The 16,705-nt window shown below is 37.2% G+C and overlaps 2 protein-coding genes across 2 annotated transcripts in view; both read left to right on the top strand.

The window, feature by feature from the left end:
* Positions 1-3,465: 3,465 nt before the first annotated feature.
* Positions 3,466-7,662, top strand: LOC311078802 (uncharacterized protein). The gene is made up of 2 exons (XM_084107806.1): positions 3,466-5,154; positions 6,270-7,662. Exons 1-2 carry the CDS (start codon positions 3,493-3,495, stop codon positions 6,633-6,635), a joined length of 2,028 nt encoding a protein of 675 aa, XP_083963932.1. The 5' UTR covers positions 3,466-3,492; the 3' UTR covers positions 6,636-7,662.
* A 554-nt stretch (positions 7,663-8,216) lies between these two features.
* The window catches only part of LOC311078931 (uncharacterized protein), a 28,475-nt gene continuing 19,986 nt past the window's right edge, over positions 8,217-16,705 (top strand). The window contains exons 1-3 of the mRNA XM_084107982.1: positions 8,217-8,294; positions 10,645-10,708; positions 10,818-15,589. Of these exons, the coding sequence (XP_083964108.1) occupies positions 8,286-8,294; positions 10,645-10,708; positions 10,818-15,589 (4,845 nt within the window). The 5' untranslated portion in view covers positions 8,217-8,285. The remainder of the gene's footprint in view (positions 8,295-10,644; positions 10,709-10,817; positions 15,590-16,705) is intronic.

The following is a 16,705-nucleotide window of genomic DNA, read 5'->3' on the forward strand; positions in this document are numbered from 1 at the left end:
TCTACAACTACTGCCCCTCTTACAGCAACAACAACAACACAACTTACATCTACATCTGAAAACATGACCACAACTCCTTCAAAATCTACAACAGAACATACATCTACAACTACTGCAACTCTTACAGCACCAACAACAACACAACTTACATCTATAATGGAAACAACACCAACAACTCCATCAACATCTACAACAGAACATACATCTACAACTACTGACCCTCTTACAGAAACAACAACAACACAACTTACATCTATAATGGAAACAACGCCAACAACTCCATCAACATCTACAACAGAACATACATCTACAAATACTGACCCTCTCAAAGCAACAACAACACAACTTACATCTATAATGGAAACAACGCCAACAACTCCTTCAACATCTACAACAGAACATACATCTACAACTACTGACCCTCTCAAAGCAAAAACAACACAACTTACATCTATAATGGAAACAATGCCAACAACTCCATCAACATCTACAACAAAACATACATCTACAACTACTGCCCCTCTTACAGCAACAACAACAACACAACTTACATCTACATCTGAAAACATGACCACAACTCCTTCAAAATCTACAACAGAACATACATCTACAACTACTGCAACTCTTACAGCAACAACAACAACACAACTTACATCTATAATGGAAACAACACCAACAACTCCATCAACATCTACAACAGAACATACATCTACAACTACTGACCCTCTTACAGAAACAACAACAACACAACTTACATCTATAATGGAAACAACGCCAACAACTCCATCAACATCTACAACAGAACATACATCTACAACTACTGACCCTCTCAAAGCAACAACAACACAACTTACATCTATAATGGAAACAACGCCAACAACTCCTTCAACATCTACAACAGAACATACATCTACAACTACTGCAACTCTTACAGCAACAACAACAACACAACTTACATCTATAATGGAAACAACGCCAACAACTCCATCAACATCTACAACAGAACATACATCTACAACTACTGACCCTCTTACAGAAACAACAACAACACAACTTACATCTATAATGGAAACAACGCCAACAACTCCTTCAACATCTACAACAGAACATACATCTACAACTACTGACCCTCTTACAGCAACAACAACAACACAACTTACATCTATAATGGAAACAACGCCAACAACTCCTTCAACATCTACAACAGAACATACATCTACAACTACTGCCCCTATCAAAGCAACAACAACACAAATTACATCTATAATGGAAACAACGCCAACAACTCCTTCAACATCTACAACAGAACATACATCTACAACTACTGCAACTCTTACAGCAACAACAACAACACAACTTACATCTATAATGGAAACAACGCCAACAACTCCTTCAACATCTACAACAGAACATACATCTACAACTACTGCAACTCTTACAGCAACAACAACAACACAACTTACATCTATAATGGAAACAACGCCAACAACTCCTTCAACATCTACAACAGAACATACATCTACAACTACTGACCCTCTTACAGAAACAACAACAACACAACTTACATCTATAATGGAAACAACGCCAACAACTCCATCAACATCTACAACAGAACATACATCTACAACTACTGACCCTCTTACAGAAACAACAACAACACAACTTACATCTATAATGGAAACAACGCCAACAACTCCTTCAACATCTACAACAGAACATACATCTACAACTACTGCAACTCTTACAGCAACAACAACAACACAACTTACATCTATAATGGAAACAACGCCAACAACTCCTTCAACATCTACAACAGAACATACATCTACAACTACTGACCCTCTTACAGAAACAACAACAACACAACTTACATCTATAATGGAAACAACGCCAACAACTCCTTCAACATCTACAACAGAACATACATCTACAACTACTGCAACTCTTACAGCAACAACAACAACAACACAACTTACATCTATAATGGAAACAACGCCAACAACTCCTTCAACATCTACAACAGAACATACATCTACAACTACTGCAACTCTTACAGCAACAACAACAACACAACTTACATCTATAATGGAAACAACACCAACAACTCCTTCAACATCTACAACAGAACATACATCTACAACTACTGACCCTCTTACAGCAACAACAACAACACAACTTACATCTATAATGGAAACAACGCCAACAACTCCTTCAACATCTACAACAGAACATACATCTACAACTACTGCAACTCTTACAGCAACAACAACAACAACACAACTTACATCTATAATGGAAACAACGCCAACAACTCCTTCAACATCTACAACAGAACATACATCTACAACTACTGCAACTCTTACAGCAACAACAACAACACAACTTACATCTATAATGGAAACAACACCAACAACTCCATCAACATCTACAACAGAACATACATCTACAACTACTGACCCTCTTACAGCAACAACAACAACAACACAACTTACATCTATAATGGAAACAACACCAACAACTCCTTCAACATCTACAACAGAACATACATCTACAACTACTGACCCTCTCAAAGCAACAGCAACACAACTTACATCTATAATGGAAACAACGCCAACAACTCCATCAACATCTACAACAGAACATACATCTACAACTACTGCAACTCTTACAGCAACAACAACAACACACATTACATCTATAATGGAAACAACGCCAACAACTCCATCAACATCTACAACAGAACATACATCTACAACTACTGCAACTCTTACAGCAACAACAACAACACAAATTACATCTATAATGGAAACAACGCCAACAACTCCATCAACATCTACTATAGAACATACAACTACTGACCCTCTCAAAGCAACAACAACACAACTTACATCTATAATGGAAACAACGCCAACAACTCCATCAACATCTACAACAGAACATACAACTACTGACCCTCTTACAGAAACAACAACAACACAACTTACATCTATAATGGAAACAACGCCAACAACTCCATCAACATCTACAACAGAACATACATCTACAACTACTGCAACTCTTACAGCAACAACAACAACACAACTTACATCTATAATGGAAACAACACCAACAACTCCATCAACATCTACAACAGAACATACATCTACAACTACTGACCCTCTCAAAGCAACAACAACACAACTTACATCTATAATGGAAACAACGCCAACAACTCCATCAACATCTACAACAGAACATACATCTACAACTACTGACCCTCTCAAAGCAACAACACAACTTACATCTATAATGGAAACAACGCCAACAACTCCTTCAACATCTACAACAGAACATACATCTACAACTACTGACCCTCTTACAGAAACAACAACAACACAACTTACATCTATAATGGAAACAACGCCAACAACTCCTTCAACATCTACAACAGAACATACATCTACAACTACTGCAACTCTTACAGCAACAACAACAACACAACTTACATCTATAATGGAAACAACGCCAACAACTCCTTCAACATCTACAACAGAACATACATCTACAACTACTGACCCTCTTACAGAAACAACAACAACACAACTTACATCTATAATGGAAACAACGCCAACAACTCCTTCAACATCTACAACAGAACATACATCTACAACTACTGCAACTCTTACAGCAACAACAACAACAACACAACTTACATCTATAATGGAAACAACGCCAACAACTCCTTCAACATCTACAACAGAACATACATCTACAACTACTGCAACTCTTACAGCAACAACAACAACACAACTTACATCTATAATGGAAACAACACCAACAACTCCTTCAACATCTACAACAGAACATACATCTACAACTACTGACCCTCTTACAGCAACAACAACAACACAACTTACATCTATAATGGAAACAACGCCAACAACTCCTTCAACATCTACAACAGAACATACATCTACAACTACTGCAACTCTTACAGCAACAACAACAACAACACAACTTACATCTATAATGGAAACAACGCCAACAACTCCTTCAACATCTACAACAGAACATACATCTACAACTACTGCAACTCTTACAGCAACAACAACAACACAACTTACATCTATAATGGAAACAACACCAACAACTCCATCAACATCTACAACAGAACATACATCTACAACTACTGACCCTCTTACAGCAACAACAACAACAACACAACTTACATCTATAATGGAAACAACACCAACAACTCCTTCAACATCTACAACAGAACATACATCTACAACTACTGACCCTCTCAAAGCAACAGCAACACAACTTACATCTATAATGGAAACAACGCCAACAACTCCATCAACATCTACAACAGAACATACATCTACAACTACTGCAACTCTTACAGCAACAACAACAACACAAATTACATCTATAATGGAAACAACGCCAACAACTCCATCAACATCTACAACAGAACATACATCTACAACTACTGCAACTCTTACAGCAACAACAACAACACAAATTACATCTATAATGGAAACAACGCCAACAACTCCATCAACATCTACTATAGAACATACAACTACTGACCCTCTCAAAGCAACAACAACACAACTTACATCTATAATGGAAACAACGCCAACAACTCCATCAACATCTACAACAGAACATACAACTACTGACCCTCTTACAGAAACAACAACAACACAACTTACATCTATAATGGAAACAACGCCAACAACTCCATCAACATCTACAACAGAACATACATCTACAACTACTGCAACTCTTACAGCAACAACAACAACACAACTTACATCTATAATGGAAACAACACCAACAACTCCATCAACATCTACAACAGAACATACATCTACAACTACTGACCCTCTCAAAGCAACAACAACACAACTTACATCTATAATGGAAACAACGCCAACAACTCCATCAACATCTACAACAGAACATACATCTACAACTACTGACCCTCTCAAAGCAACAACAACACAACTTACATCTATAATGGAAACAACGCCAACAACTCCTTCAACATCTACAACAGAACATACATCTACAACTACTGACCCTCTTACAGAAACAACAACAACAACACAACTTACATCTATAATGGAAACAACGCCAACAACTGCTGTACTTTTAAAGTGTGAGGTGTGTGACAGAGCATCAGATTTTTTTGGAATTGTAATACAGGTTGTAAAATAGAAAGTTAAATGGCAACAACACACACAAAGACAAAACACCATCAGAGTAACACACATGACACTAAAATAATACAATAAACATTAACTAAACACCAGAAAATGTAATTAAATAAAAACATCCTAATGTGCAATACTAATGATAAAAAATGCAAATAAATAAATACAAATAAAATATAAATCACATGATGCATCCAGCAGGGACATCTAGGAATGTCCTTTAAATAATCCCCCCCGTAAATGATATGGTAATTCATCGCTTTTACTTAAAGCCATACATTTGGCAGTATTTTACACTAAAATTACATACAATGTAGGTCTTGCTGATATGTCCAAAAACAAATTTCACACATTTTCCTCATGGGCGAGCACAAAGCTTTCCCTGTGCATGAAATCCCCCATAAGCCAGCAAAACAATGATAACGTGGGACACGGATGATAACACATCAACATGCTGTGGATCCGCTTACCCTAAACCCTCCATAACGCACAGAGTTAAAGAAAGTTAAGTTTTTTGGCAAATAAATAAATGACAGACGTATACGTATTACCAACATTTTATCATGTAAGCTTTATTGTACACATCAAACGAGGGAATTTATTGTAACTTGTAGTGTTAATGTTAGTCCACGCAGAGCTCAGTAGACTACACACCCTTGATATATTTAGTATAAATGCCCATAGCTTAATCACAAACAATACTGCAATTATATTAAATTACGAGTCCTTTAATACATTTAATACATGCCTACATAATAAAATTCCATATTTAATATCCATTGTAAATGATGGTGATTTGCTGAAGCCTTCTGACTGTATCGTTGCAAACAGTGTTTGTCAGAGCCGTTTCATCTGGCTTTAAACTAGTTTAAATCACCGAGACATTCGTCGTCTTCGCTGAATTCAAGCGCTTCTCATTGGAACTCACAGGAAAAATTTATTGAGGGAAAAATGTATGTGCTAATTATCGTTATTGTTTTATTGCCCAGCCCTAATACAAAGCGTGTTTTATCCTACAATATGTGGTAACTTAATCACATTCAACCATTTTCATTTTCTTTACAGGGAACAGTTTCAAGACAAGCAGTGACACCTGATTCCAAGCCAATATCAAAGGACATATCCGCAATTTTTCCAACCACTCAGGAAAGCAATGACTCAATCTCTTCTCCTGAACCTGTGACCACCACATTAGCTTATGCACACCGAGATTCTCCTTTGGGTTTATCCATTCAACCAGGGCAAAACGGCACCTTGTCAAACCACATGACTTCAATACAAACAGATCTAACAAACTCACCATCACAAAATGACATCACCAGAGAAGGAAGCGTTGTTAACACACACCAAGAACCCATGTTTAAAATTATTACCTTTAATTACCCTCTAGTAAATCAAGTCACAATCATGACCACAGTGCCAAGACCATGAAACAGTCACACAAAACTACTTAAAGGTGAAGTGTGCAATTCAGAGAGCTTCTATTGTGCTCTTTGAACAGAAACTCTCTGTGAACTGTTACCAGAAAGAGATTGACCATTTAAGCGATGAACTAGCTGAGATGTTTCAGTAGCAACTGAACGCACAGGAAGACCATTCCAGTTATTCCAGATATTTCAATGTTTCTATGTCAGATCATATGACTAAGTTCTTATAAACAACCCAACAAAGAAACACACACGCAAAGACCGAAACAAAAACAAGTGAAACAGGAAACACATTTTGAAGAACCTTTTTAATGTTGCATGAAGACTAACTTCCATTTCAACAAAATATCAAATATAATACAATATGTATCATATGTAGAAATATGTTTAATATGATTATCTACAGCACTGTCTTAGGGTTATAGTGATCCCGCTTTATGTTAAAACCTGTCATGCAACACAAAACATTTCTCTTTTCTACATTTCAATATACCTTTTCAAAGTTGTGAATAAAACTGGAGTGCGTTTTACAAGAAAATACTAATTCAGTGTTATTTGCAGTTTCTTTGTAATTATAAGTTAAATTTACTTCATTTAGTGATTACTTTACTTAGTTTATTAGCTGTGAAATGTACAAGTAGGCTACATTTTTTTCAGTGGAATCTTGTTTATACTTTAAAAATTAGTATGAATATTGTTGACTCCTACGACAAATTGTGATTTTCCTCATTTGTACTGTAAGTTGCTTTGGATGAAAGCATCCACTAATTTATGAATGATTAAATGCCCTAGCTGGCATTTTAGCTGATCCACAGTGCACACAGAGAATGAATTGTAATTGTTAGGTATAATCGTTTTAGAAAATCTTTATTAAATTAAAATGTTAGTCTATGAGTAAAAGTTTTTTTAAGGTTAGAGATTTATGTTTTTATTGTATTTGTTGTTTATGATCCAATGTATTGTCAATGTAAATGCACCTTGAGTTCAAAACAAATTTCCCTCTGGGGACAATAAAATGTATTTCTTCTTCTACTTCTTCTTCTTATCACAACCTTTCATTCCGCCTTAATGAGGGATAATTAGCCTACATTTTTTTTTATTTCTGCCATCATCTACTCAATAATTTCATAATTTCAAACTCTCATATTGTGCATGTTCTCCTTCAATGTTTAGTCATCCATACAATAAAAGCCAATGAGGTCCAATGTGTTCTACAGAAGACATAAATAAATACAGGCTTGGAAAGACATTTTTGACTTTTTGAAATAGGTGTTTCATTATATGATCATGTAAATTAAACAAATGATCAACAAACGTAATATACACTGCTCTTTACAAGTGATAAAGCAGCCTACAAAATCATTTTGTCTTTTATAGGTTTAATCGTTTGACACCTTTTCGCTTACCTTTCAATGAGATAACATAGAACTGAATGCTTAGGGAGGAATGCATTGCTGTATAAGTAGGTATTTCTAGTTTGGTTAAAGATGGAATGTAAAAACGAACAAACCACTCAGAGTGACAACTATGTGGTTCATGTCATGTGACTCGAAGCTAATAAAAACACTGACTTTGAGGAGAGCATGACTTTACATGAGTTTACCAAGGGACTTACAGCTTAACCTGTGTGTAGGATATTACATTCAGATAAGCAATGGTTTGGGTGAGTTTGACTGAGTTCAATATTACTATAACCATAATTATTTATACTCATAATCATAATTAACCGTACAATATTTCTTAATTTTTTGTTGTTGTTGTGTATCATATAATTGTTATAACAGAATCAGACTTTATACTCCATGCATATTGTAAGAAATGGCTGACACTTCAACAGCAACTATAATAAGCAATTAATTTAAGTACAAATATTTTAAAATTGTCTAAATTTGAAGATGCAGTTGGAGTGATTTTCGTAAATTTCTCCAGACATTAAAGATAAAACAATACAAATGCAATAGGATACTATAATGAATGCAAAAATAATAGCCATGAACAATAATGATATCATGAGGAAGTACAATCATGTTTTACATCTTAAAATGTATGTAGGTACTTATCTAATTTCGCTGAATGTAGGTTTTAGGATAGCATATAAAAACCCTTGATGTTGGCAAAAAGACACTTGTGATGTAATGATTTAATTTTATAATTTTGTTCTTAATCTACATTACAGTTCAAAAGTTTGGGATCGGTATGATTTTTTTTTTTTTTTAAGAAAGGCAATTGTGCAATTTTAAAGGATGCTATTAAGTGACCGTTTTTACAGAAATAATATTGTTTTCAGCACTGATAATAATCATAAATGTTTCTTGATCATCATATTAGAATGATTTCTGAAGGATCATGTGACACTGAAGACTGGAGTAATGATGCTGAAAATTCAGCTTTGATCACAGGAATAAATTACACTTTACTGTATATTCACATAGAAAACAGCTGTTTAAAACTGTAATAATATTTGACTGTTTTTACTGTATTTTTAAAGAAATGCAGTAGGGCTGCACGATATTGGAAAAAAAAATGATATTGCGATATTTTGTTTTTCTGCGATATATATTGCGATATGAAAACAATTTCACCAGATTACTTGAAAAGCTCTATTTGAAAATAATTAATAATTCTAGAAAGATTAGGCCTAGTTGATGTTGTAGTGGAGTAAATCTGCATAGAAAATAATAAACAAATTGCAAGCGTAGATAAATACAATGGAACAAAGATACAAATGAAATAAACTTGTGCTTTATGTTTTTCAGGTAAGCCTAACAGTATTTAGGGACAGATGAATGAATAATCAGATTTATACATTTAATATAAATGAATCTTTGTTAAAGCTACAAAAGTGATTTTCTCTTTGTCTTTTGTTGTTTGATTAACATTAATGACACAGACAGCAGCAGGTATTTATAGACTTAATGCACAGATTCAATATAATGATACACATTCTAATTGTTTACATTGATCCAAGAGGTGCCAGATTCAATATTAAGTTCAATATTCTTTACTGTTAGGTTACAGTTAAACTGTCACAGACTAAAACATTGTTCAATGTATAAATTAACCAATAATAAAGCAATGTCAATTAACTTGAGAAGTTTCATATGGGAAAGTACATTACAATTGAATATATTCAATATTCAGCTGCACTATCAATTTATATTATAATCAACAGTATTTTTTAAAGTAAATATTGATGAAATATGTAATAATTACCAAACAAAAGCACTATTTTCCTTTAGTTACACTTACAGGGACTTAGCATAAATCCATCAGGCTTTTTAAACAATTAAGTAACAGATTTTCTTGTTCAAGAAGACGCTTCACTAGGATTTCAGTAGGGAAGAAAAGACTAGCACAGCTGTTTAAGTTCCCGTTCGCTGTTAAGCCTCTTCACATCACATTCTTTCATAATGGAGACTGTCTCTTAGCAATTAATACAAATACAATTATTATGAAAAAATGAAAAAATTCTCAGATTTCCAGTGCTCATAAAATCGACGGCCCTTCTTATCTTCTTTGTTTCTCTGATGTGGCATGGTGGTATCCCAAATTCCTAATAAAAAGTCATGTCCAAACCTTTAATGGTCACTCACTCATGGTTTACCGCTACACCTGGACTTAAACCTATTGCTGCCACCTTGTGGTGATATTGCACATTGCAATGTTGATGCTGAAATGATATGGTGCAGCCCTAAAATGCAGCCTTGGTGAGCAGAAGAGGCTTCTTTTGAAAACATTTAAAATCTTATTGACTTCAAACTTCTAAATAGAACTGCAATGCTTTCCTTGTTTTCTTGTTATTTATGATAACTACTTTCATCTTAATGTGCACTGTACAAAATGACAAATCATTTTTGATATACAGACAAAAAAGGAGTCATCACAGGTTCCTGTGCTGGAAAGAGAGTGTTTGTATTCATAAGTTTTTTGTTGTTGTTTTTTTTCACTGTAAATGACATCAAAATTATCTCAAGATGCCTTTCCTTATGTATTTTCTAATCTTATGTTTATAGGTGAGCTATTTGACAGCTACCAAGATGAGTAGGAAAGCACTGATCATTACAGTGTTAAGTTTAGGTCCGTAAGTAACTGATCATTAAAAATCTTTATTTAACTTATTACTTATTTAAGTGTGACAGTTGCTCCATGATGACTGTTATTTTTACTTTGATCTTTTTAACAACAGTATTTTGTAGTACCACTACTCAAACTACAACTGAAACATCAGTGGGCTCTGCAACTACAACAGTTCTGCCAACTGAGACATCAATGGACTCTGCAACTACTGAAATTACAACAGCTCAAACTACAACTCAAACATCAACGGACTCTGCAACTACTGAAACTATAATGACTCAGTCAACTGAGACATCAACGGACTCTGCAACTACTGAAATTACAACAACTCATCCAACTGAGACATCAACGGACTCTGCAACTACTGAAACTACAACTCATCCAACTGAGACATCAACGGACTCTGCAACTACTGAAATTACAACAACTCATCCAACTGAGACATCAACGGACTCTGCAACTACTGAAATTACAACAACTCATCCAACTGAGACATCAACGGACTCTGCAACTACTGAAATTACAACAACTCATCCAACTGAGACATCAAAGGACTCTGCAACTACTGAAATTACAACAACTCATCCAACTGAGACATCAACGGACTCTGAAACTACTGAAACTACAACAACTCATCCAACTGAGACATCAACGGACTCTGCAACTACTGAAACTACAACAACTCATCCAACTGAGACATCAACGGACTCTGCAACTACTGAAATTACAACAACTCATCCAACTGAGACATCAACGGACTCTGCAACTACTGAAATTACAACAACTCATCCAACTGAGACATCAACGGACTCTGCAACTACTGAAATTACAACAACTCATCCAACTGAGACATCAAGGGACTCTGCAACTACTGAAATTACAACAACTCATCCAACTGAGACATCAACGGACTCTGCAACTACTGAAATTACAACAACTCATCCAACTGAGACATCAACGGACTCTGCAACTACTGAAACTACAACAACTCATCCAACTGAGACATCAACGGACTCTGCAACTACTGAAACTACAACAACTCATCCAACTGAGACATCAACGGACTCTGCAACTACTGAAATTACAACAACTCATCCAACTGACACATCAACGGACTCTGCAACTACTGAAATTACAACAACTCATCCAACTGAGACATCAACAGACTCTGCAACTACAACAGCTCAGCCAACTGAGACATCAACGGACTCTGCAACTACTGAAATTACAACAGCTCAAACTACAACTCAAACATCAACGGACTCTGCAACTACTGAAATTACAACAACTCATCCAACTGAGACATCAACAGACTCTGCAACTACTGAAACTACAACAACTCATCCAATTGAGACGTCAACGGACTCTGCAACTACTGAAATTACAACAACTCATCCAACTGAGACATCAACGGACTCTGCAACTACTGAAATTACAACAACTCATCCAACTGAGACATCAACGGACTCTGCAACTACTGAAATTACAACAACTCATCCAACTGAGACATCAACGGACTCTGCAACTACTGAAATTACAACAACTCATCTAACTGAGACATCAACGGACTCTGCAACTACTGAAATTACAACAACTCATCCAACTGAGACATCAACGGACTCTGCAACTACTGAAATTACAACAACTCAGTCAACTGAGACATCAAAGGACTCTGCAACTACTGAAATTACAACAACTCATCCAACTGAGACATCAACAGACTCTGCAACTACTGAAATTACAACAACTCATCCAACTGACACATCAACGGACTCTGCAACTACTGAAACTACAACAACTCATCCAACTGAGACATCAACGGACTCTGCAACTACTGAAATTACAACAACTCATCCAACTGACACATCAACGGACTCTGCAACTACTGAATCTACAACAACTCATCCAACTGAGACATCAACGGACTCTGCAACTACTGAAATTACAACAACTCATCCAATTGAGACATCAACGGACTCTGCAACTTCTGAAATTACAACAACTCATCCAACTGAGACATCAACGGACTCTGCAACTATTGAAATTACAACAACTCATCCAACTGAAACATCAACGGACTCTGCAACTACTGAAATTACAACAACTCATCCAACTGAGACATCAACAGACTCTGCAACTACTGAAATTACAACATCTCATCCAACTGACACATCAACGGACTCTGCAACTACTGAAACTACAAGAACTCATCCAACTGAGACATCAACGGACTCTGCAACTACTGAAACTACAACATCTCATCCAACTGACACATCAACGGACTCTGCAACTACTGAAATTACAACAACTCATCCAACTGAGACATCAACGGACTCTGCAACTTCTGAAATTACAACAACTCATCCAACTGAGACATCAACGGACTCTGCAACTATTGAAATTACAACAACTCATCCAACTGAGACAACAACGGACTCTGCAACTTCTGAAATTACAACAACTCATCCAACTGAGACATCAACGGACTCTGCAACTATTGAAATTACAACAACTCATCCAACTGAGACATCAACGGACTCTGCAACTTCTGAAATTACAACAACTCATCCAACTGAGACATCAACGGACTCTGCAACTTCTGAAATTACAACAACTCATCCAACTGAGACATCAAAGGACTCTGCAACTACTGAAATTACAACAACTCATCCAACTGAGACATCAACAGACTCTGCAACTACTGAAATTACAACAACTCAGTCAACTGAGACATCAACGGACTCTGCAACTACTGAAATTACAACTCATCCAACTGAGACATCAACAGACTCTGCAACTACTGAAATTACAACAACTCAGTCAACTGAGACATCAAAGGACTCTGCAACTACTGAAATTACAACTCATCCAACTGAGACATCAACGGACTCTGCAACTTCTGAAATTACAACAGCTCATCCAACTCAAACATCAACAGACTCTGCAACTACTGAAACTACAACAGTTCAGTCAACTCAAACATCAGCGGGCACTACAACTACTGAAACCACAACAGTTCAGTCAACTCAAACATCAGCGGACACTACAACTACTGAAACTACAACAGCTCCGCCAACTCCAACATCAGCGGACACTACAACTACTGAAACTACAACAGCTCCGCCAACTCCAACATCAGCGGGCACTACAACTACTGAAACCACAACAGTTCAGTCAACTCAAACATCAGCGGGCACTACAACTACTGAAACAACAACAGTTCAGTCAACTCCAACATCAGCGGGCACTACAACTACTGAAACTACAACAGCTCTGCCAACTCAAACATCAGCGGGCACTACAACTACTGAAACTACAACAGCTCTGCCAACTCAAACATCAGCGGGCACTACAACTACTGAAACAACAACAGTTCAGTCAACTCCAACATCAGCGGGCACTACAACTACTGAAACTACAACAGCTCTGCCAACTCAAACATCAGCGGGCACTACAACTACTGAAAGTACAACAGCTCCGCCAACTCAAACATCAGCGGGCACTACAACTACTGAAACAACAACAGCTCCGCTGACTCAAACATCAGCGGGCACTACAACTACTGAAACTACAATAGCTCAGACAACTCAAACATCAGCGGGCACTACAACTACTGAAACTACAACAGCTCCGCCAACTCAAACATCAGCGGGCACTACAACTACTGAAACCACTACAGCTCCGCTGACTCAAACATCAGCGGGCACTACAACTACTGAAACTACAACAGCTCCGCCAACTCCAACATCAGCGGGCACTACAACTACTGAAACTACAATAGCTCAGACAACACAAACATCAGCGGGCACTACAACTACTGAAACTACAACAGCTCCGCCAACTCAAACATCAGCGGGCACTACAACTACTGAAACCACTACAGCTCCGGCGACTCCAACATCAGCGGGCACTACAACTACTGAAACTACAACAGCTCCGCCAACTCCAACAACAGCGGGCACTACAACTACTGAAACTACAACAGCTCCGCCAACTCAAACATCAGCGGGCACTACAACTACTGAAACTACAACAGCTCAGACAACTCAAACATCAACGGGCACTACAACTACTGAAACTACAACAGCTCTGCCAACTCCAACAACAGCGGGCACTACAACTACAGAAACTCCAACAGCTCTGCCAACTCAAACATCAGCGGCCACTACAACTACTGAAACTACAACAGCTCAGACAACTCCAACAACAGCGGGTACTACAACTACTGAAACTACAACAGCTCAGACAACTCCAACAACAGCGGGCACTACAACTACTGAAACTACAACAGCTCTGCCAACTCCAACATCAGCGGGCACTACAACTACTGAAACTACAACAGCTCCACCAACTCCAACAACAGCGGGCACTACAACTACAGAAACTCCAACAGCTCTGCCAACTCAAACATCAGCGGCCACTACAACTACTGAAACTACAACAGCTCTGCCAACTCCAACAACAGCGAGTACTATAACTACTGAAACTACAACAGCTCTGCCAACTCCAACAACAGCGGGCACTACAACTACAGAAACTCCAACAGCTCTGCCAACTCAAACATCAGCGGCCACTACAACTACTGAAACTACAACAGCTTCGCCAACTCCAACATCAGAGGCAACTACAACTACTGAAACTACAACAGCTCCGCCAACTCCAATATCAGCGGCCACTACAACTACTGAGACTGCAGCAACGACTTCTTCCCCTCTAACCGCAACAACAACACAACTTACTTCTACAACTGAAACAACGGTCACAACTCCTTTAACCTCTGCAGTTCTAGTTAGGTTTTCCAGCAGTGAAGAGTTTAAACCTGAACTGTCAAATTCATCATCAGAAGCATTTAAAAACAGAGAAAAAAAAACCATAACAGAGGTAAGTTGTATGATCAATGTTTAAGGCACATGTGATCGGCACTGCAAACTAAATAGTAACATTCTTCCATTTGAATGTATTAAGCATTTTATTTTTGAACCCTAATATAAATATTAGTGTAAACTATTTGCATCCATCATATGTAATGTATGTTATTTAAGTGCAAATAGTGTTCTATTTTATTTGCGTCCAGGTGTAAATTTGCTGGCATTTTAATAATTTCTAGTCCAGATTTTGCTTTCATTACTTAATAGTGGTGTGATCCGCTGCACCACTATTAAATAGTGAAAGCAAAATCTGGAAATTACAAAATTACAAAACTCACAGTTCGGATAATATTGCGGTTTTTGAGGGTCAGTAAAAGTTGTGTGTGTCCCTTTAAATGCAAATGAGCTGCTGCTCCCGTCACAGAGGGCGGAGCTTCAAGAGTTAGCAGCTCCAATTACCTCATGCAGACACGCACTAAAATGTCAGAAACTGTTTAGCCTTTTATGTTTAAACTGGAGTCGGACAATGGTGGAGAGATTCAAGAAGAAGTGACAACATGTAGAATGCAACAGGATGTTTCTGAATGGTTAGTTGATGAATTTATGTTGCTGATGTGGAGTTAACTATCTTCAATTAGCATATTCTGCAATGAAAAACTATAAAATCGCTCATGCGGGAACGGTTTTAAGATGCCTACAGAGTGACATGCTATTGCATTTGTGTTACGTACTGTATTGCATGTGAAAAGACGGATGCGACAGCTTGAGCAGACTCACAAATGTGCTCTACTCCAACAACTCTTCCTCTTCTCAACACTGCCTTTGCAAAACTAAAAATCACCCGCGTGTGTGAAACGCGGTTTACAAATAAACTTGACGCACCTTACCATGTCTTATAACAAGCACAAACTGTGTTAAAAAGAATTTGACATGCAGGTAAAAATGTAGGCTCTGTGTCCTACAGCGTTTTTCTACTTTACCACAGTAAAGGATACGAATACAATAGGCCTAATTAAAAGCGAACCAATGAAGAAACGTTTATAATCCCCTTAGAAAATGGTGAGACGTGAGTGAAGATTTGGGAAAAGAAACAAGAGATTCCATGCAGGGATGAGTCACGATTGTTGAA

Source organism: Abramis brama (assembly GCF_963993115.1).
Source record: "Abramis brama genome assembly, chromosome: 3".
Taxonomy (NCBI): domain Eukaryota; kingdom Metazoa; phylum Chordata; class Actinopteri; order Cypriniformes; family Leuciscidae; genus Abramis; species Abramis brama.

Coding starts and splice junctions, on each gene's coding strand:
- LOC311078802 (XM_084107806.1), top strand. CDS start 3,493: ATGGAAACAACGCCAACAACTCCTTCAACATCTACAACAGAACATACA. Junction 5,155..6,269: donor CTGTACTTTTAAAGTGTGAG/GTGTGTGACAGA, acceptor TTTTCTTTACAG/GGAACAGTTTCAAGACAAGC.